The sequence below is a fragment of the Alosa pseudoharengus genome, unplaced genomic scaffold (genome assembly GCF_046254945.1).
Source record: "Alosa pseudoharengus isolate Yale_2024_CS ecotype anadromous, Long Island Sound unplaced genomic scaffold, YU_APseudo_1.1 YU_APseudo_1.1_scf_22, whole genome shotgun sequence".
Taxonomy (NCBI): domain Eukaryota; kingdom Metazoa; phylum Chordata; class Actinopteri; order Clupeiformes; family Clupeidae; genus Alosa; species Alosa pseudoharengus.
This window is the reverse complement of record NW_027468680.1, coordinates 14,864,980-14,886,652: the sequence shown is the minus strand read 5'-3', so window position 1 is coordinate 14,886,652 and position 21,673 is coordinate 14,864,980. Positions and strand designations below refer to the sequence as shown.

Genomic DNA, 21,673 nt, shown 5'->3' with positions numbered 1-21,673 from the left:
TGGAAAACAGAAGTGCCTAATCAGAGCTTGAATCCTGAGGGAATACCTCCTCAACCACCCCAGCCAGAGCCTACCCCACTACTACCTCCCACCACATCCCAAAGACAAAAAAAAGACTTGATACAGTAATCAAAAAAGCAGGTTGTGAGTCACTTCCCCCTAAACACTAAATGACTGGTCACTGCAATGATGGACGTTCGGATTGCAGACTTGACCACCTGGTGGCTGATGCTCATCTCCTGAGTGGGGCCAGTGAGGAATAGGGAGAGAGAGAGAGAGAGAGAGAGAGAGAGAGAGAGAGAGAGAGAAAGAGAGGGAGAGAGAGAGAGAGAAAGAGAGGGAGAGAGAGAGAAAGAGAGAGAGAGTGAAAGAGAGACACAGACAAGTTTTAACTTGTGCTTTCAACTGTAAAGAGTAAGGCACCCCTACCCACCACCCCAACGCCCCCAACCCCCACCCCACCGAATAATACCGCTGTCTGCTTCCAATTAGTTCATTTGAGCTAATCTAATGCTGCAGTTTATACATGTGGAGCCGAGCACATGGTAATGTTTCCATTAAACAACATTAAGCTTTGTTTGGGAGAGTACCCTTCCCGGATGTGTAACCCAACCCACTGAGGATATTATGGAGGCAAACAGAAGTGGCATTAGTGAGTTTGATCTTACAAGCTCCTTTCCTCAATCTCAATCTCTCTCTCTCTCTCTCTCTTTCTCCCGAGCCCTTCTCTCTACCTTTCTTCTCTCTTTTCCTAACTCTGGCTATGTCATTGCTAATGGGAGTTTGAGTAGAAGGTCCTTTGATTATTGCTGAGTGAAACCAAGTGCTCCGTCTAGTCAGCCGTATGGGAGAGGCTCTTAGTTTGATGAACTCTCGACTAGAACCTGCCAGCCTCCAGTCCAAGGCCACAAACTCCTGTGATTAACTGAATAATTAAATAAACCATACTGAATGTTATAAAATGTTCGATTTTGGAGGGTTTTAGGCTAGGATTATAAGAGTAGAGGGAACGTTTGCACAGTAACGTCACTTCAATTTACACCGCTATTTGGATGAGAAACTTGATGGATCTTACCCATCATCTGCTATGTATACTGGTCAGCATACAAGCACTTCTTCAACTGCTTCAGTCATTTAATGACCTGATATTGAAGAAAACATCATCTGGACCATGCACCAGAGGCTAAATTACTTGCGCTGGGTGCTTGACAGGGAAAAGTACATTGAAGAAAACCACTGTTATGCAAATCCTTGTGAGGTCAGGCCATAACGATAAAACCACGGTCAGATAAGAATCACATGTCATCATATGTCTATATGTTTGCTTTGTGTTGTATGTAAATATGATGTGTGATGTGCCCTGTCCCTGTTACTTGTTATATGTGCTGCAGAACAGGAACCTGCTGGAAGTCAGGCCCGTTTTAAACTGTAACTTTGTTACTTTTAATACTTTCCTGTATAATAAATAAATAAATAAATAAATAAATAAATAAATATAATAATAATAATAATAATAATAATAATAATAATAATAATAATAAGTATAATAAATAAATATAATTATAATAATAATAAGTATAATAAATAAATAAATATTAAATGAAAATGTGGCACTAGGGTCATGTGATGTCAGCACTACTGACATCCTTTGCAGCCATGATGTGTGTCTTGTAGCTGTGATTCCATAACAGCCTCTTACCCCCCCCCCCCCCCCCTTCACTCTAAAAATACTCTTACACGTGTATAGCCCCAGGCTGGTCCAGACCAAACAACGTGATATATACAGATTAGGCACTAAGGTAAGCTAAACAGGAAAGGCGCACAAGACTGGGTAGGGACTTGGTGGGCAAACAGAGTCATTGAGACAGGATTATGGATTTGGCCTTGTTATTGGGCAGCGTGATCGTATGTGCGTACATAAGATGGGTTCAGTGGCTTGATTTGTAAAGAAGTTCCCTGCTGTTCTGTGGACAAACCAAGAACGTGTACAGTAGGCCTATTTGCACGTCAATGAGACTTGAATTGTAAACATTGCGACTGGAGAATAATTTATGACCTTGGCCATCGTCCCAGGATTAGTAAATTGGCTGGGTGATTTGGCAGCATCACTGCGATTGGTGGACTAGCCATACCTGGTCTCATGACGAGCTCTCAACATAGACTATAGCTGTTAATGACCTCTGCTAGGCAAATCATTCATTGGTACAGTAGAGTACTCGGAGCAGACACTATAAAGAGGAGGTGAGGTCTAGTGACCTGGCTGGCAGGGATGGCGTCTTTGACGTTGAAGTAGAAGCCAAAGTAGATCATGTTGAAGACGCCGTGGCGACCCAGCGTGGACGTCAGGCCCTTGTTGAGGCCCCGGAGCCCGAAGCCGTCCGCTTGGATGATCCGGCGAGCCTGTCCAAACGTGGAGGGTTGCTGGGTGCATGACAGGGTTAAAGAGAGAGAGAGAGAGAGAGAGAGAGAGAGAGAGAGAGAGAGAGAGAGAGAGAGAGAGAGAGAGAGAGAGAGAGGGAGAGAGAGAGAGTGATAGGGGATTGGAGGATGGTTGAGTAGAGGTGATAAAAGAGAGATCAGGTTGAAGGAAAGGGAGAAAAACAGTGAGGAGATGAGTGAGGCCAAACAGATGACAGAATATGTCATTCCATATGTTAAGTCCAGTCCTGCCTACGTTTGCAGGTGGTTGTAAAGCTGCCGTTCAGTTTACATACGTTGGGGCGGCGGGGTAAACCCCCCTATGAGAGCTGTGATGCAGTCTGCAGAGGGGATTAGTGCCTGCTGTGGGTTTCTCACCTCTTTGAAGGAGTCTCTGTTGGCCTGCAGGCTCACTTTCACCACCTCAAATGGGTTCACTACAAGAGCTTCAGTCAAGCCTGACCCCAGGCCTGCTACTGACAGAGCCTACACACACACACACACAGACAGAGAGAGAGAGAGAGAGAGGGAGAGAGACACACACACACACACACACACACACACACACACACACACACACACACTCTCTCTCTATCTCTCTCACAAACACACACACACACACACATACATAGAGAGAGGAGAGAGAGAGAGATAATGAAGGAACTAAGATACAGTAAAATCAGGACTCCAAAAAAGACTCTTAGACTGCCTTTGTGTTTGAGCAAATTCTTCAACAGCTCTTTCACTTTCCATGTCACTGCACAGCACTATCTGTCATGGTCACACACCACGTACACACACACACACACACACACACACACACACACACACACACACACACACACACACACACACACACACACACACACACACACACACACACACACACAGACAGACATACACACACCAGTAATCCCACAAACCATGCTCCTTGAGAAGATTGAGAGGCTGTTTTAAGCACAACACACACACACACACACACATACACACATGTTGTACATGACCACAGAGCCTTAAATACACAGCACTCTGAGCCTCTAGAGCTAGGTGTGTGCAGACACTGGAGTGATTGATAGGTGAACAGATAATGTGTATTCCAGAGAAGGGCAGGGATGTCATCTGTCTACTTCTCATCACTATTAATCAGCATCATTAATCGTCCACACTCATACACTCATGCACATGATATTGTACAATATCTCATCCATCACCTTAACAATGAGGTAAAGGCTAACGATGTGACACAAACATATCATGCATATCCTCTACTCTCCCTCTCTCTCTCTCTCACACACACACCTCTGCAAAACACTCATGTATGTGCATAAATATCCATTTCCCAAATAGAAGCCTGTAGCCACCTCGCTAAAATAGTGTAATGGTTTGCCACTGTGTCAGTTTGCATATCTATCTTACCAAACCTGTTGCATCACCACCAGGACAAGCCTACAGAGCTAGTCATTGCCTTTTGTCCTATAGACTGACTATTTTGAGAATGTGAAAATATTTCCTATGGTCGTCATAGGATTAAGAGGTCCCATGACAAATTGACAAATTACCAAAAAGGAAACATAGTAAACTAAACAAGCATAGTTTACAGAACTATAACTTGGTAAACATGGATTCATCGCATCCATATTTAAACAATAAGGCTTATGTTTACATACAATGTAGGTATATGTATATATACCCAATAGCTATAGGCATGAGAACACTGCGAACAGGATTTGAAAACTGTGTGTGTGTGTGTGTGTGTGTGTGTGTGTGTGTGTGTGAGTGAGAGACTATATGTGTGTGAGAGAGATACTCACGAGTCCAGGAGACATAGAGGTAAAGCTCAGGGCTTTCTTATACTGCTCAAAGGTAAGAAACTGTGAAAGACAAAAAAATAATAAAAATGAGTTTAAATGCTCCCCTCCCAAATATTAAAGTAGCACTACGCAACAATTTTAGCAAAAATGACCTTAATTATGTTCGTTCTGATGGTTCTACAACACTTTCTGGGTCGTTTGGTGGGTGCTTCGTCTCCCCCTATCGCTTCTCCGCGGAAAAAATGAATACGCAACTTTCTGTTCCCGGTCCGAAGAAAACCGGATGTGACTTAGCGGAAGTATCCAATCGCGGCTCGAAAATGTAGTCAGATTGTAGTTTCGAAGAAGTTTTATTGTGAGCCCTGTATGTGTTTAGCTTGGTTACTTGATGGCTAGCTCGCTAGCTAGTGGGGGTTTAGCATAGCAGTCACTTGCTACTGAAGCTGCAGGGGGAACTGTATTGTGAAAAATGCGAGCCCAAATCCAGTGAAAACCCAGAAACAGCAAAGAAATAACCAGACCTGCATAGTCCTTTTTAACCACCGCACACTGACATCTCCCTGTGTAAAGAGAACATGACCCGACATGTTGACCTTGATGCTGAGAAGTCATATGAGTAAACAGTAAAACTCTTCTCGGAATCCTTCCCCTGAGTTTGATGCCTGCTGTTGCCAATCCTCATTACATGGCAGAATCCATCATGGCAGAGACCCTCCTGATAGAATGTTAATGGTGTCTGTCAGCAGCTCTTCACAACTTCCGGTCAGTCTCTGCAGTGGTGGGCTGTTGTCTGAGCTGACCTTTCAAACCTCTGGCACGTTGTACTGCTGTGTCTGGCCCTGTGCAACCCACTACTGACCAATTCCTTTAGTCATCCTTGTACCTTACAGGTATGAGACGTTAATAGTTATTGATGTAAGTTATTGATGTAAATATAAGAGAATTAAGAGAAGTTATTGATGTAAATATAATGAAAAAGCTTTTTCTAATCCAGCAGTGCAGATTGCAGATGACCACTGATGGCACATTACCAATACCACTCATTAAGAGAAGTTCACAAGTTCCCATTGAACTGAATAGCTGTTTGCCTTGGATAACGTGTACTCACTGTATTTTGATGATCTACAGATTCTGTGTTTGATATTGTATTACGACACAATAGAAACATTCGGTAACACTTTACGGTAAGGGTACATGAATTATCATGAATTCATGCATGAATTAATTCAGTATTTATGCATTACTTCATTCCTTTATATCTTATGAATCACGAATTGATGAGTTCATAGTCTCTCATTCATGACCTCATGCATTAACAACACATCTAAAAGCATTAGGTACGATGGGTACATCATTATGATTTATGATTTCTTAAGCATGATAATTATGATTACATGAATTTAAGGTTAATTGCCCCTAACATTCTGAAAAAACTAGAACATCTGCAACTATCTATCCCCGGCTATTTCACTACCACCTCTGCTGAATTAAGAAATCTGGGCGTAATCCTGGATCCTACTCTCTCATTCGATTCACATATCAAAAATATCACCAGAACGTCTTTCTTTCATCTCAAAAGCATCTCCAAACTCCACCCCTCCCTCAACTCATCTGCAGCAGAAGCACGTATACATGCATTCATTACATCTAGGCTAGACTACTGCAACACTCTACTTTACGGCATCCCAGCTAAAACCCTAAATAGGCTGCAGTATGTCCAAATTCTGCTGCAAGGCTACTCACCCGCACCAGGCCCTGGGATCACATTACTCCAATCCTTCAGCAGTTGCATTGGCTTCCTGTCCACTACCGCATTCAATACAAAATTATTCTCCTTGTCTATAAATCCCTACATAATCTGGTCCCATCCTAACTATCAGACCTCCTCACCCCATACCGGAAATCACACACCCGTAGCTCTATGGATACATGTTTTTTAGCAGTTCCCACATCTTGGCTTCACTCCATGGGTGACAGGGCCTTCAGTGTGGCAGGTCCTAAGCTGTGGAATGCCCTGCTGCTTGTAATGTGCCAAAGCACAACAATATCCACTTTTAAAACTCAGTTAAAAACACATCTTTTTAGCTTAGCTTTCCTCTCAGCCCTTGCACTGCCTCTTTATTTTCCCTGTTGTTCGGTCTTCTTCTCTACACTTGGTATTCACTTTGTGCTCAGTATACTAACTGCATCTCCTCTGATTGTGTTTATGCTACCTCTGCATCTTTGCATTTATTGCATCCATGCATCCATGTGCAGCCTGTGTCCGTGTCCTTCCTGTATGCTTGTTCTCTCATTGTCCCTGTCTGAATGTACTGTCCATACTGCCAGTGTAATCTAGCCATGTATGTGATTGCTTGCTATATGTACTTCTTATGCCTATACCTTATTGTACAGTGCCCTTGGGTACCTTGAAAAGATGAACAAAATCTAAATTAAATGTATTATTATTATTATTATTATTATTATTATTATTATTATTATCATCATTATGAGTTCATCATGTCTGTGGCTCCTCAACTAAAGTGGTGAATAATGACATGTGTTTAGAGACATGAGTTTTTTTTGTTTATAGCATCATTTTGCACAAAACTATGGACTCTGTAATAAAGTTAAATGAAATAAAGTTTCTGCTGTATTTTTGTATATAGTATTTTGCACTCTGACAATACACATCTCTTGCATTATTGCACTTTTGCACATTTTTCTGCTCCATCACAACACATCATGTAAAATTTCTTAGCTAACTGTTACATTCTTGTGTTTTTTGTCTTGTGATTTTGCCTTGTGACATTGTTGTTATTTATTGTTTAGTGTTAAAAATGTTGTACTTTTTGTCTTATCTGTTGCGTTGTTTCTTCTTCACCGTGGGATAGAGAAATGCAATTTCAATTTCTAGTATATTTCTAGTATATGTGAAGAAATTGACAATAAAGCTGACTTTGACTTTGAGAACTGCAAAGTTGTGTTCAGATCAGAATTTGAGCAGTGATGACCACATTTTTGGCAGAAAAAGAAATAATCATGATCATGCTTAATAAATCATAATGTGCCCACCGTACCTAATGCTTTAGGTGATGTGCTGTTCATGTATGAGGTCACGAATGACAAACTATGAACTCATGTCAATTCCTGAAGATTCATGAGATATATAGATATGAAGTAATACATGAATCATGAATTAATTCATGCATGAATTCATAACCATTGAAGTCATGGTCAGTTAACATTGATCGTATAGTGTTATCCAATTGCGAGCAGTGAGATTTTCAAATGCGTGCCGCCCCTCGAGTTGGGCCATTAAATTATTCGTGGCCAGACCCTTAATCTTTCAGATTGGGTCTGGTCCTCCAGGCTACATGATGACACATGTTAAATACAATCTAGCCTGTAGACTCAGTGTTGAGGCTTTGAGGGGGTGACTGCTTCCTCCTTTCACTACACGGTGTGTTGGAAGTGAAATGGCTTCCTGTGAGGCCACTGGAGGCATGCCGAGTGTGTGAGCCATGTGCAGGTCTGCCAGGTTAGGTGGACCCCTGTGGCATGGACCCAGGGATGGATTACTGAACGGGCCTACTGGGCCCAGGCCCAGGGGCCCAAGGGGTCAGGGGGCCCTGAAGCCCAAGCCTTTGCATGGAATCATTGCCTCAATATCAACAAATCAGGATGTAGGCTATGAATCTGATTGAATTTAGTATTGGCCATCCCCAAAATGCACCAGAATACAGGAAATCACATCAAACAAGTTAAAAATGTTCTGGGGGAGGACCCCCAAACCCCCCTCCAACATATATACGAAAATTAGTGGGGGGCCCTTAATACATCTGGGCCCAGGGGCCCGAAAGTTCATAATCCGCCCATGCATGGACCCCAGAGGTGGGTGAAGCACTAATACTTAACCTGAGGGCCCCATCTACGGCTCACACTTTCAGGCGTGCCCAGTGTGTGAGCCATATGAGGGGACCCCTCGGTTAGGTATTAGTGGTTCACCCACTTCTGGGGTCCCTCACACAGGCGTTTACTTGGAATGTTATAAATGAACACTCCTAGTGCAAGGGAATAACCCAATTTAGTGTAGCAAATACACTTCCACATGTAAAACCACAATCTGGGTAACACTATTGTCAAACACAAAAAAGGAAAGTGTCAGGAAAGTGGTAGGATTGTTGATGTAGTCACCATATATGAGGGATTATTTTCTTTGCTTACCTTAACTGCCCTTTTGGGTGTCTCTGCCAGGATAGGTGGCAAGATTCCCTTATAAAACCCATACACACTGCCAAAGAAAGCAAAAAGAGAGAGCAAACAGATCATATAAAGTACATTACAAGGAAATGAGACATGCGTGTGTGTGCATCTGTATAGTCCTGCTCCAATGGCCAGACAAACTTGTTTCTTATTCAAGTTGATTCAAGTTTCTGTGTGGTGTTGAATTTCACATAGATGTGCTAGAAGACAATGGAAAGTCAAAAAGATGAGAGTTAAAATATTGAGTCAGAAGTTACCACACATAAAACACACACACTCTCACGCATGGAGAGAGAGAGAGAGAGAGAGAGAGAGAGAGAGAGAGAGAGAGAGAGAGAGAGAGAGAGAGAGAGAGGCAGACAGAGAGGATGTGTGCACAGTAGTTCCTACTACTGATTCCTTTGAAACAAAGTGACAGTGTGTATTGTTTCCAGTAGCCAGTGTGTGGTCAGGAACAAGAACAGGTTGGACTGGGTCTGAACGCCACAGCAGGCACAGCAGCTCACCCGGGTGCTTTCACACAGACGCTGATGGACTATTGACAAAATAAATGGTGAGCCTGTACATCGGTGAGGCTGTTTATTCCCAGGCTGAACACATAAATCTCACAGACAAGGTCTTCCTCAGTTACTAATATGGTCATGTTTGTCTTTTATTACTGTGCATCTAGTGGTTGGGTAGTTTGGTTATGTACGCGCATTAATCTTTTTTTTTTAACATGGGAACAGGTCCGATCATTCCTAATGTTCTCACAGTCTCAGGACTCTGTTACTAAAATAGATCCTTCAGTTTTTAATCAAAGTCAGTAGACACTCTAAATACATTTCAGGCGTTCATATGACAATCAAGAGAACTGTATTAAATAGAATGCATTATGTATGTGCCTTTTGAATGCATTATGCATGTGCCTTTATGTATATTGTTGTCTATATTGTACAGTATGTGTCTTTATTACTATTGTCTATTGAATGTTTTACTCCTTGCATATGTAAGTATACTTGGCCAATAAAAACTGATTCTGATTCTGATTTTGATCAGATTTGCAAAACATAAAATGCCAGCTGATTTCAGGGACATAAACTACAGGCCGCAGGAGGTGTTAACAGTCAATCAAGAGCCACAAAAACATCATGGTGATTCAGAGGGCACAGAATAAGGGCTTGAGCTTTGGATTTTCCACCTTCTTCTTTAGAAACACCTGTGTTATCTGGAAACACTGACTATGAACTCCCTTACCAACTATTTTTGTTTTCTCTGGAGGTAAAAAAAAATCATTTGGAGTTCAGCGGAACATAATTGATTAATTTGAGTGACGTTTGCTAGAAACCACTATTGTGTGGGATGAACACTGGATAATGGATGACAGGAGATGAACAGGATTAAATTACAGTGTATGAACAGATAAGGCAACGGCTGAGGAACGTTTCTTCTGATTGGTATGCAAACTAATGTTCAAAATCCATCATTTCTCCTTGTGCCTGGGAAAACAGATAGAGAGATGATGACAGTATGGAATTAATTCCATGACTATTACTTAATTGTCCTTAATTCTAAACATTTAAATAATTTTAAGATGGTTAGAGGGATGATCATGATGCGACCCAGGTTTAACAAATTGAGCTGTTGGAGTGTATTTGACTAACCGGGATTATAAAAACCACAATGAAGATAAATTTTAAATTTGCATGGATACTTTTCTTAGTAACTGCTGGTGTCTGCTGGTTTATATTTAAAATGACCTATGACACCAGATGTACTTTGTTAGACCTGGGATATAGCTGCTTTTACCAGTGCATGCATTATGACTGCCTCATATATCCAGCATCTGTTTAGTGTGTTGGTTGTGCACGTCCTCAAAAATTAGTGTGACGCATACTCAAGATGAGATATTCATATAAGCATTAGGGGCGAAAGTTTAGGCGCAGAATGTGAGCCTGCAAGGCTTTATTTATGACTCTGGGTCTGAATTCTGTGGTGTGAGCGCAAGTGGAGATTCTCTAGTAACACACATACGGCCTGTGCGTGTAGCAATGAGGCAAGATTTATTTTACAACGCAACCTGTTATGTAAACAAATGTTCGCAAACGCTTGGGGTGGTGGTAGCGTAGTGAGGTGCTGGGCTAGCATGCATTAGCCTGAATGGAGTTGAGGTTCAGTACCTGGTTTCCTCCATTGTGCCCTTGAGCAAGGCACAGGTAACCCCAAGTTGCACCAGGGACAATTTAGTCCCTTGTAACAGAATTGACTGAAAGTCTGAAAGTCACTTTGGATGAAAAGTGTCTGCTAAATGAATACATGTAAATGGTATTATATCTAAAAAATAAATAAAAAAAACCTTAAGCAGCTACTGTGAATTTCAATGCAAGGAATCACAATTCAACTGTATATAAAGTAATGAAAAAATAAACCTGCTATCCATCACTGATTTCATTGTAATGTACCGACAGTCCTTTGCTCTATACTCATAGGAACTCATTTACCTCTCTTCCCTTAATAAAGACCAATTATCCTCAGTATAATGTATAATGTCATCACTCAAGTTGCATTCAATATAAGCATTAGGTGTATGTGAGATAACGTGTTTTTAGAGAGAACAGTGGAACAATAACTGATGTACTTCTGTGATGTACTTCATTCATTCTACAGACGGGACGGGTAAGTGGTTTCAGGCTGACTAAGCCCTTGCGCAAGTGGGGTTTACTGCATCAGCACAACCACCACCACACTGTTTAGGACTGTATGGTAAAACATCAACAAACTTAAGATCATACCTTGTGTGTGTGTGTGTGTGTGTGTGTGTGTTTATACTGTATGTGTACACGTGTATATGAACAGGATAGTATAGCGTGACTGGTGGATGAACTTCCAGTGCTGTATTGTGGAAACATGTTTCGCTGGAAGACACAGATGTTCTCGGCTGATTTGGCCAAGGTGTAAATATTATTGTTTCTGTTTGAATGCGATTGGGTGATAACGTACGCTGAGGGTGTGGATCTACAAGTTTACAAAGGCTGCCACTGTGGTCAGCACAGCTCCTGACCCTTAGCTAATTAGTATGACAAATGTGATCAGATGACACATTAACTTGATACCAGCTACAGTAGGAGTGCTACTGGGATGACAAGCCTTAGTTCTGGTTGAGTGACAATATAAGAGTTTGGTATCACATACTTACACAGGCCACTGAATCAGGCATTGTTGTTACCTATTTGTGTGTGTGTATGTGTGTGTGTGTATGTGTGTGGGTATATGTGAATATGTGGGAGTTTGTGTGTTTGTGTGTGTGTATGTCTGTATGAATGTTTCTTTGAAAGCGTAACGGAAGAACACCCCCACTGCTCCACCACATCCCCCTCTACAAACACACAGCCAGATGCAAAAATGGAAGCCACAAATTTCCCGGGTGTGGTCAGCGGCGACTGTCGCCAGGTGAAAAACTAAAGCTAAATTTTTTTTGTGACTAGTCTATCTGGAAACCCATTTGACTGTTCTCATTTGACTACTGTTTTGTTAAGCACACAGTGTAAAACACACGTGTTTTAAGCGCTTCTTAGATCTTGTACACAAATCTGCTGTCCCTTGTTTGGGCTATTGCCGGGCCCACCTGTGTGTAAGTTTGCACTCATGCGTACATCTACACGTACATGTGCTTGTGTGTGTGTGTGTGTGTGTGTGTGTGTGTGTGTGTGTGTGTGCGCTCATCATTTGCTTCCGATTTTCATAAAAACCATTTCTCTGGCCTGGCCACAATTTTGACAAGCCACAAGGAAGGAAAGAAAACCACAAATTAAACAAATCAAGCTAACTAAACAAAATCCAGTAGCATCCCTGGCGGGAGCTACAAAGCTTGCTCACCTGTCGTCTTTACCCATGTTTAAACAATTAAAACTTGCTGAAATGAAACATGTTCTTTGCATGTCTCTAAGTCCTGTAGCCATGATGGTGGAGAGATCCTTTCAACATGTATTCTAGCGATCGTCATGGAAAGATTGCCTCTCTTTCTACTTTTTTCTTTATTTCTGCTGGCTGTGAGAAATGCCCCTGTCCTAAGTCACCTTCATGGGTCCTTGTAAACATGCCTGCATGCTTCATCTACAAATATTGCTGTCCTCCATGAGCCATCATCTTCACACTGCCTTCAGCAAACAGACCGAGGTAGGAGTTCTAAACCCAAGGGGACGTGAGAAAACCAGCTTTATCTTCTTAAACATGTAAACTAACATAGTGCTTATATATGTGTCTATGGTCTGTAATTGGTTATATTTAAACCATATATGATTTATGCATGTAAAGCAAAAAAAAAGTATGAATGTTTAAGTAACAGTATTTCAACAAAAATGTGTCAGTCTCCCTTAAAAGAGGATGGTACGATTCTAGAGTTCACCGGCATACGGTCGTAAAACATTATGCAAGACAGCCAGGTGTCAAACAGGCAAGCTTTTTTTCCTTTTAAATATTATCTTTCAAAACCTAAGGGTTTTGCTAACATTTGCCACAGTAGTCATTTTCCATTTTTGCACTAATTGCTTGTTGAAGCTTTGAGGCTCACATTTCCTTTCAAACAGACCAAGGAGGGGTAGAGGAGAGGAAAAGGGAAGGAAGGAGGGAGAAAAAGGAGAGAGAGAGAGAGTGAGAGAGAGAGAGAGAGAGAAAGAGAGAGAGAGAAAGAGAGAGAGAGACAGAGAGAGAGAGAGAGAGACTGCTACCAGGGAAAAGTTTATTTTTAATAATAAGTGCGCCCAGGCTGTGGAATTTGTGTAAGTTGTAAGTGCTTCAGGCTGGTGGTTAATCCACCACAGGCAACTGGGCAGCCATCACACCCTTGAACAAGTGATAATTGGGTGAAAGGAAAGAAGATCTGGTGTTTGTGGTGTGTGGATCTTAGTGTGTGTGTGTGTGTGTGTGTCTGTCTGTCTGTTTTGGGGGGTAGTGTATGACCATGAGCTGACGTTCATACTCAATTAAATGTCATTACTTCATTATAACATTTTAAACATTCATACAAATCTATCATAAAAAATAGAGGCCGAGAAGCCAAGGATATGGATCTGAGAAGAGACCGAATTAGACGGGTACCAGAGAATATTTCACTACAAAAGTGAAATTATAAACATAAACTGAAAAAACACAAATTATATCTAAAATTGTCTATGTGTTTAGTAAAATAAGGCCTGATGGAGGGGTCTATGACCATAAGCTAAACTTTTGATTTAATGACTGGCTGTGGATACATTGGAATATATACTCACATACATATTGTACACACAATTGAAATAACTACAAATCCTAATGTGCTAGTGAATGTTAATTAAAACATAATTTTTTTTTCTCAATGGCATATTTCCAATCAAGTAAGTCCAAATAGTTGTTAGATTACTTGATTAGAAATTTAATTAACAAGGCCAGCCGTTGGCTAAACAGTACAGAGACTTGCAGAGAAAAACATCACACATCAAAAACCCCATTGTTTCCAAACATCAGTTACCATTTCACATTAAGCAGGGCAGGTCCGACCAGTAATTTGTAATGTAAAGTTATTTTATTATAAATTAAATGTACACTGTATATGCCCTTCCATGGAACAGCAACACTCACACACACACACACACACACACACACACACACACACACACACACACACACACCTCATAACATCTCATCACATCTCTATTTCAAACAAAGGTAATTTGTACTTTTTGTGTTTCTGTTGGTAGCTCTGCCAGAGTAAGGGGTGTGGAGGAGTTGGAGGTGTGGAGCTTACCCTTCGTTGCGGAAGATGGTGCTGAAGCAGTGTCCTAAGCTCCTGTAGCTGTTGGGATCACTCGTCCCTCTCTGGAGCTGAAACCTGACATTAGAAATAAACATGATTTAATGAAACTATTTTTTTAGTATTCTATACTTTTACAGTCACCTGAAAAGCAGATGTGAAGCTACTGAAAAGGTATTGTTAGAGTCAATGAGACTTAGGATTATATGAGAGGATTATACCGTATTTTGACCTCATCTGAATTATCTGATGGCATGTTGATTGCAAGGATGGAATGTTGTTAATCACTAATCTATTTAATTTATTATCCACAATTGCAACCTTTCTGATTGGTGCATCACTGAAGTACAACCTTTCTGATTGGGGCATCACTGAAGTACAACCTTTCTGAGTGGTGCATCATTGAAGTACAACTAGCAAATCTGTACTCCCCCACAGCACCACAAAAGGCCCACTGCAGAAGACACCACGTTACACCCACGACATTACACCACACCACTCCTCTCTCCGATCCCTCACTCTCTTCTTCTCCTCCTTCCTTCTCTGGTGACTGTTCTTCCGGAGGCACCCGCCACAAGCCCCTCTTGAACGTGGGAGAAGTCAAACATTTACTTAACCCTCTCCTTCTCCAATTAGCGGGTGAGCGCTACGTGCCGGCCTCTTGCGTGTCGCCGAGGGTGTGAGGCGGCGGGTGAACAGGCCAGTAACCTGGCGGTTACAGCTCTTCAGCAACGTGTAAACCTTTAATATGATTGAACAGGTTGAGAGCCCTTTTTTTGTTGTTATTGCAGCAAAAACAGCCCAGTAACTTGCCAATAAAGGTTACCAAGCGCTGTGTAAATGTTTTTAAGTGGAGAATGTGAGTAAGGATTGTGTGTGTATGTGTGTGTGTGTGTGTGTGTGTGTGTGTGTGTGTGTGTGTGTGTGTGTGTGTGTGTGTGTGTGTGTAAATGTTTTAATGTGGTGATGAGGGACAGTAATTGGTGTTTGTGCGTGACTGTGTGTTTGTGAGTCTTTGTCTCTGGGTGTGTAAATGTTTTAACATGGTGGTGAAGGAGGGTAATAGATAGTGTGTGAGAGTGTGTGTGTGTTTTCTGAGTGAGTCTTGGAAAATGGGGGCTGATTAGTACTGTGCAGTGTATGGTATATTGTCTTTCATATTAAATGGAAGACTTTAAATGGACATTAAATGGAAGAAAATGAACAAAATGAACGGAGAAGTAAATGTTACTTGATACCACAGAGACATTTCTCATGTAATTAGATTAATTAAAGGTTTCATCCCTTCTTCTTACCACAGCTTTATTGTTATTATTATTATTATTATTATTAATATTAATGGAGAGCAAGAAAGTAGGAGGGACTGGGAGAGATGAGAATGTGTGTGCATCTGTGTGTGTGTGTGTGTGTGTGTGTGTGTGTGTGTGTGTGTGTGTGTGTGTGTGTGTGTGTGTGTGTGTGTGTGTGTGTGTGTGTGTGTGTGTGTGTGTGTGTGTGTGTGTGTGTGTGTGTGTGTGTGTGTGCGCGCGCGCGCGTATCAGTGCGAGTATGTGTGTGTAGGGCAGGAGGAAAGATTCTTCCTCATATGGCTTTGACTGCCGGGTCAGGAGGTCAGCACTTAGTCGTCCAAGCGGGTGCCTGATGGGGCCATAAAGGGCCCATGGTTCCAGCCGAGGGGAGGTGGAGGGCCAATGGGGTGAGGCAACCTTTTATATCGCTCCGCTATCCACCCAGGGTGTCTCTGAAAGAATCGAATATAGTGGATCGACATATATCACTGAACCTGTGACTGAAACCTAGTAAAAAGAACACGAGTTTTGGTCAGGTATCATTTTCAAGGAAGGTAGAGAAGAGGAGCAGGGACAAGAACAAAGCTGACGTTTGGGGGGTGGGGGGGGGACACTGGATATTATGGTATGAGGCCATCAGAAAGTTGGAGTTGGGTGTGGGGAGGGGGTCATGGTGGTTTCAGTGGTAGCCAGGGGGGCACAGACCCGGAAGATTTAAGAGCAGTGGGGCTTGTAAACAAATTTAAATCTAGCGTAATTAAAGGCACATGACTGGAGGGTCAAGAGATGCAAGAAGGCTTTTGGAAGATGTCTACCTCATGTCCAGTCTCTCACCATCTCTCTTCTCTCTCTCTCATGCACACACTTTCTCTCTCTCTCTCTCTCTCTCTCTCTCTCTCTCTCTCTCTCTCTCTTCTTTTAAGCTATTCATTCCTCCTTTGTTACTGTCCATTATTCTCTGCTCTTGCATTCGCTCCCTCTCTCTGTTTCTCCCTCACTGCGACTCCATCCAGTCTTCGGTGGAGCAATGGCAGGGCCGTGCCATGCCGCTCTCCTGCCCCTCTGCTTTGCCTCCTGACCCCGGGGTCAACTCATTTCCTTGTGGCCCTTGCCTACCCCATCATAAAATGGTCCTGCCTAAGGTAAAAAAAGAGAACAGGCAGGGGGGAAAGAGCGAGCAAAAGAGAGAGAGAGAGAGAAAAAAAGAGACTGAGAGAGAGAGAAGAGAAGATGAGAAGATGGGTGGAACCTGGTAGCCTTGAGAGACAAGATGACTACTTTGAGCCCCTGAGCTTTCAGAGGTACCAAACACACACACACACACACACACACACACACACACACACACAGAAAAGCAAGCCGAGGTTTACTGGTTTACACCCTATGATCAGTCCCTATGTGGGCTCCCACTGACAGATAAGGCAGCCTGTGTCTCAGCACTCAGACAGCCTGTGGGTGCCCAGGAGAGCGACGTGGATGCTGGATGTCTGCTTTTATTGGCTCCGCACTTCAGACCTTGGAAGCATGGTGTCCTGTTGTAAACTCAGCAGATGGAGGAAACGGCAGATGGGAGAGGAAGAAAGAGAAAATGGGGGAAAAAGAGAAAGAAATGAAGAGACAAAGACAGATAGAGACAGAAGGAGAGAGAGAAACAGAGTTAGAGAGAGAGAGAGAGAGAGAAAAGGAGAAAGAGAGAGAAAGAGAGAAAGAGAGACAAACAGAGAAAGCCATGGTGCTTCATAACCATCAGTCCCTCTCTCGGCATCCTGTCAGCATCGCAGCAGATATACACCAGCGTGATGACAGCCGTGAGTTCATCTGCACCGCGCCACAGTTCCCAGCAGCCCTGCTTTTATGGGTCGGGCGCGGGTCCCGCGGTCGCCCAGGTGAGGGTGAAGGAGAGGCCAGGCGGCCTCAGAGCTTCTGGGAGCCGGGGGGAGAGGAACGCTCCGGGCCTAGATAAATACCCCCACCCGACCAGCAGCAGCACTCACACCTACCCCCAGTCTCCACCTGACCCAGCGCGCCCAATAAAAGGCACAAGGGCGGAATGGGCAGCCGGGCACAGGGGCTGAGGCAAATGAGTGATGTGGGGGTGGGGTGCAGGGGTGAGGTGGGATGGGGTAGGCAGTGGGTGTTGGGTTGGGGTTGGGGGGGGGGTATTGGGGGAAGGGAGCTGGCGCCCTCCCTCCTTTGGATGTGTTATTTTATAGAGAGCAGCGTGATGTTTCAGGGGCCAAGGGGTGGAGAGGGCGCAGGAGGCCGTGGCCCTCTAGGGGCCCGCAGGGAGTGGCCCCTGCAGTTCAGGTCCCCCCAGAAAACAGGGCGACAGGACAAGAGGATGGGTGAGCCCCAATAATGATGGTGTTAAAAAGAGAAAAGGGCCTGGGGGAGGCTGGGGAGAGGGGGGACTGGGTTGATCAAAAGGCTTCGGGTTTGATTGGCCGGGGTTTTTAAAGGGGCAGGCCGAACGGTTTAAAGAGTCTCTTAAATTTGCCTCGTTAAAAATAAAGGTATTCCCCCAGCTACAGGACAGTGTCAAGGGGTCAAAATTACTGCACTGATCACATAAAAGTGTTTCAACTGAGGTAATCTCATATTAGCGAAATAATGAGTCATGAACAGAATAGAAACGGTGTCAACATAATCAACATAAAAGGCATGTTTTCAGCCATTAAAATTTTCATGGGATTTTCTGCGTCAACCTGCAGTGCTCCCATACCTTCTACCCTAACTCAAAAACAATTATATCTTTGTACATGAAAACAATAAAAAAGTATCTGAAGCAAAGCAAGTGTGATTTTAGTCCAGAGAGTCCCCTCCAGAAGAGCAAGAGGGCCAAGAAAATTGTGATCGGGAGAACACGGGGCAAAGCCTGTTTTCACCCGCAATCCGCCACGTAAGAGAATCCAGAAGGCAGCATTAAAAGAAAATCTATTTTTTACAGCCAGATAGTTAATTTTAATGAGCAGGATCATAAAGATGGCAGAAGTGCATAGGAACTGGTATGGTGGGTTAAAAGCTCGCCTAACCTAAATGATCCAACATGGCCCCAATCACACCCGCGCTCCTCTCCTCTCTGCGCGTTAGATAGGCCCCAAACCAAACACTCGGCGCTGACGCCATCTTAATGAGTGGGCTGGACCAGAACATTAGCTCACTCTGAAGGGGAGAGGAAGCAGTAGGAACCAACGCAATCCATCACGGATGAGGGGCACGCCAACGAAGGGTCGCCCGGCCACTAATCTGAAGGCTACTCGCAGAGCTGAAGTGTGTAAGGCAATCTTATGCGTTGGATTCTTTGTAATTAATCATGTTCACATTAAAACAGAATGACAGAGAGAGAGAATGGTGAATTGGAAAGAGGGAGAGTGAGAGGAAGAGAGAGAGAGAGGGAGGGAGGGAGAGAGAGAGCTGAATTAGGGAGAGAGACTAAGTGATACATGTAGTGTCCAGAGGGTAACACATGAAAAGAAAGAGAGAGAGTGAGAGGGAGAGAGAGAGGGAGGGAGGGAGAGAGAGAGAGAGCTGAATTAGGGAGAGAGACTAAGTGATACATGTAGTGTCCAGAGGGTAACACATGAAACTGGAGCAAGTCCTAAAGAGGGGCAGGACAGAGAGATGAAGAGGCGCTCGAGTGCGTCTGAAGGAGTCAGAAAAGGGCACACAGATAAAGAGGGTTGGTGGGCTGGGGCGAGAGGGGAGATACAGGGGGACGGGAAGTGATAAAAGCCTGGCGCTGATGACCCGGCGGGTAGCCTGGGTCTGGTCTGAGCCAGGCCAGGTTGGGTTTCAGCCACTCCACAGGTTCCCCCTGCACCCAGGGAGGCTGGGTCATGGCCAGCCCAGGTCAAAGAGGCGCGGGGAGGAGGACAGGCCTGATCCCTTACAGGGCCACGGTCCAGTCCACCATGACTACAACTACTCAGCCAGCTAACAAGAGTCAGCAGAATACATCAGGATTCAATATCGTCTTCATGTCCATTCCAGAGGCTTGGCACAAATATACTTATCCTGACAATTTGTTTCGTAAAAAAAGTAGAATAAGTGAGTGGACTTATTCTGGGGCGGTGGTAGTGTAGTGGTTAAGGAGCTGGGCTAGCATGCAGTAGCCTGAAAGTTGTCGGTTCAATTCCCGGCTTCCACCGTTGTGCCCTTGAGCAAGGCACTTAACCCCAAGTTGCTCCGGGGACAATGTGATCCCTTGTAATATAGCTGACATATGTAAGTCACTTTGGTCAAGAAGTGTCTGCTAAATGTAATGTAATGTAATGTAATGTAATGTAATGTAATGTAATGTAATGTAATGTAATGTCTGTCTGAGTCCCGACTGAGGTCCGAAACTGTGGAATGTTCATGTAAGTGACTAACCATTGTTCACATTTTGACAATGAATGCAAAACTGATCGGCGTTATCATTAGAAACAAACCTGGTCTGGGATCTGAGATGGTATGGAAGCATGGGCCCACAGGATCAGGTATGGACCTGTGAAACCTCCTGTTGCGTTGCTTGCCATGTCCCATTACAAGCCAAACTTAAAACAGGCTGTGTGGATGAGGGTGTCACTACAACCACACAAATGCAAACAGGGCGCGATCACGTGCATGATAAATAATAATGTCCCAGTGAGCTGCAATGGCCCATTTTAAGGACGTCATAAAGGACTTGATGAGAACTCGTTTGTCTCTCGCGCCATTTGGACGCCTCCTGGCATTCTACGTTGTCCACCCCTTCCACCTTTTTTTCTCTCTCTCTCTCTCTCTCTACCTCTGTTTCTCTCTCTTTACTTTTTCGCAGCGTGTTTTTCCATGGCCTGGTCAATGTAGGCAGGGGGCAGTGGAGAAGTAGTAACTCAAGGGCTCGAGTTTCAGGCCCAGAGGTCACTGGGGTCAGTCGCTGTCCTCAGCTGTCTCGGCATGACCAGGGCCCTTCGGGCTGCCTGCTGACGCTGGGGGGAGCCTTGCTCATCCCTTTGCCATTTCCTCACATCAAAGTGGCCCCCTGTTTTTTCTTCAGGCAGCTGCAGGGCCAGTCACGGCTGTTCTAATGTAGCAGGTCTCCTGAGGACTGTGCGTCTGTACACAGAGCTGACCCAGCGGCCTGAGGTGATGGCTCTGCTACTGTCTGTGTTTGATTGTCAGATTGGCTGTTGGCCTGAATGGGAGCCATGAGGAAACAAATATAAAGACACATATGGAGGTACTGGTCACGGTGAAACAGAATGCACATGTGCTCTTTCTTGACGGTAGCTGAAGCACTCGTATAGGACTTGTGTTCTTGCTTGTATCAGATTCCAACATTCCACTCTAACCTGATAATGTCCCAGCTCTTCCTAACAGTGAAAACATAGAAAGCCCTACAACATACATATACCTTTACAAATAAATACATATACGCACACACACACACACACACACACACACACACACACATACACACATACATATATATACATGTTACAAGATACAAGAAGATGAGAAGAGAGGACGCGACAGAGGGAGGGATTGGAGAACACAGATGAAAGGAGAGATGTCAGGAGAAAGGGAGGCCTGCCAAGACGAGGAGAAGCTTTGACCAGACACTGGTCATGACCTGATGGCCCATGGCCACTAAACACAGAGTTGGCCCAACGTGGCCACCACAAATCAACTGGTAAACCCCACAGAGCTTTTACTCTGAAACTTGATATTTTACATGTCAATTGTGAAAGTGTGTGTGTGGATATATTTTTTTCAAAGTAAAAATATATACATCTGTTCAGACAATTGCTGTCACAACAACCGAAACGGTTGCATTGATAAATAAATAATTAACATTTCTTGCATAAATTAATATTCCACTCAGCGCCAAGCTCTTAAGCATCACTTTCTGTGAGAGAGGATGTTAGGATAAAATCAGACATGAAGAGCTAAGAGGAAAAACGTGATAAGGAGAGCATGTGAAAAAGATGAATAGAGAAAGAGAGAGAGAAAGAGAGGTAGTGATAAAGGAGTTGAGTATACAAGAGGAGACAGGAAGTGTTGGAGATGGAGGAGGTGTGTGTGCTGACCAGAGGCAGAGTGAGGCGAGAGGGTCTGACCTGCCCTCGTGCTGCTTTAACAGGCTCGGCCAGCTCCCCACTCCGCTAGTGGGCTTTGAGCCC

General features: G+C 43.7%; 1 protein-coding gene and 1 long non-coding RNA gene across 2 annotated transcripts in view; one reads left to right on the top strand and one right to left on the bottom strand.

The window, feature by feature from the left end:
* Positions 1 to 21,673, bottom strand: part of slc25a21 (solute carrier family 25 member 21) — an 87,472-nt gene that overhangs the window by 6,191 nt on the left and 59,608 nt on the right. Inside the window, 5 exon segments of the mRNA XM_076300688.1 lie at positions 2,257 to 2,421; positions 2,797 to 2,904; positions 4,230 to 4,289; positions 8,436 to 8,502; positions 14,236 to 14,319. Of these exon segments, the coding sequence (XP_076156803.1) occupies positions 2,257 to 2,421; positions 2,797 to 2,904; positions 4,230 to 4,289; positions 8,436 to 8,502; positions 14,236 to 14,319 (484 nt within the window).
* Positions 12,463 to 14,354, top strand: LOC143139872 (uncharacterized). The gene is made up of 2 exons (XR_012990469.1): positions 12,463 to 12,685; positions 14,189 to 14,354. It is a non-coding gene; the product is annotated as an uncharacterized LOC143139872 (long non-coding RNA).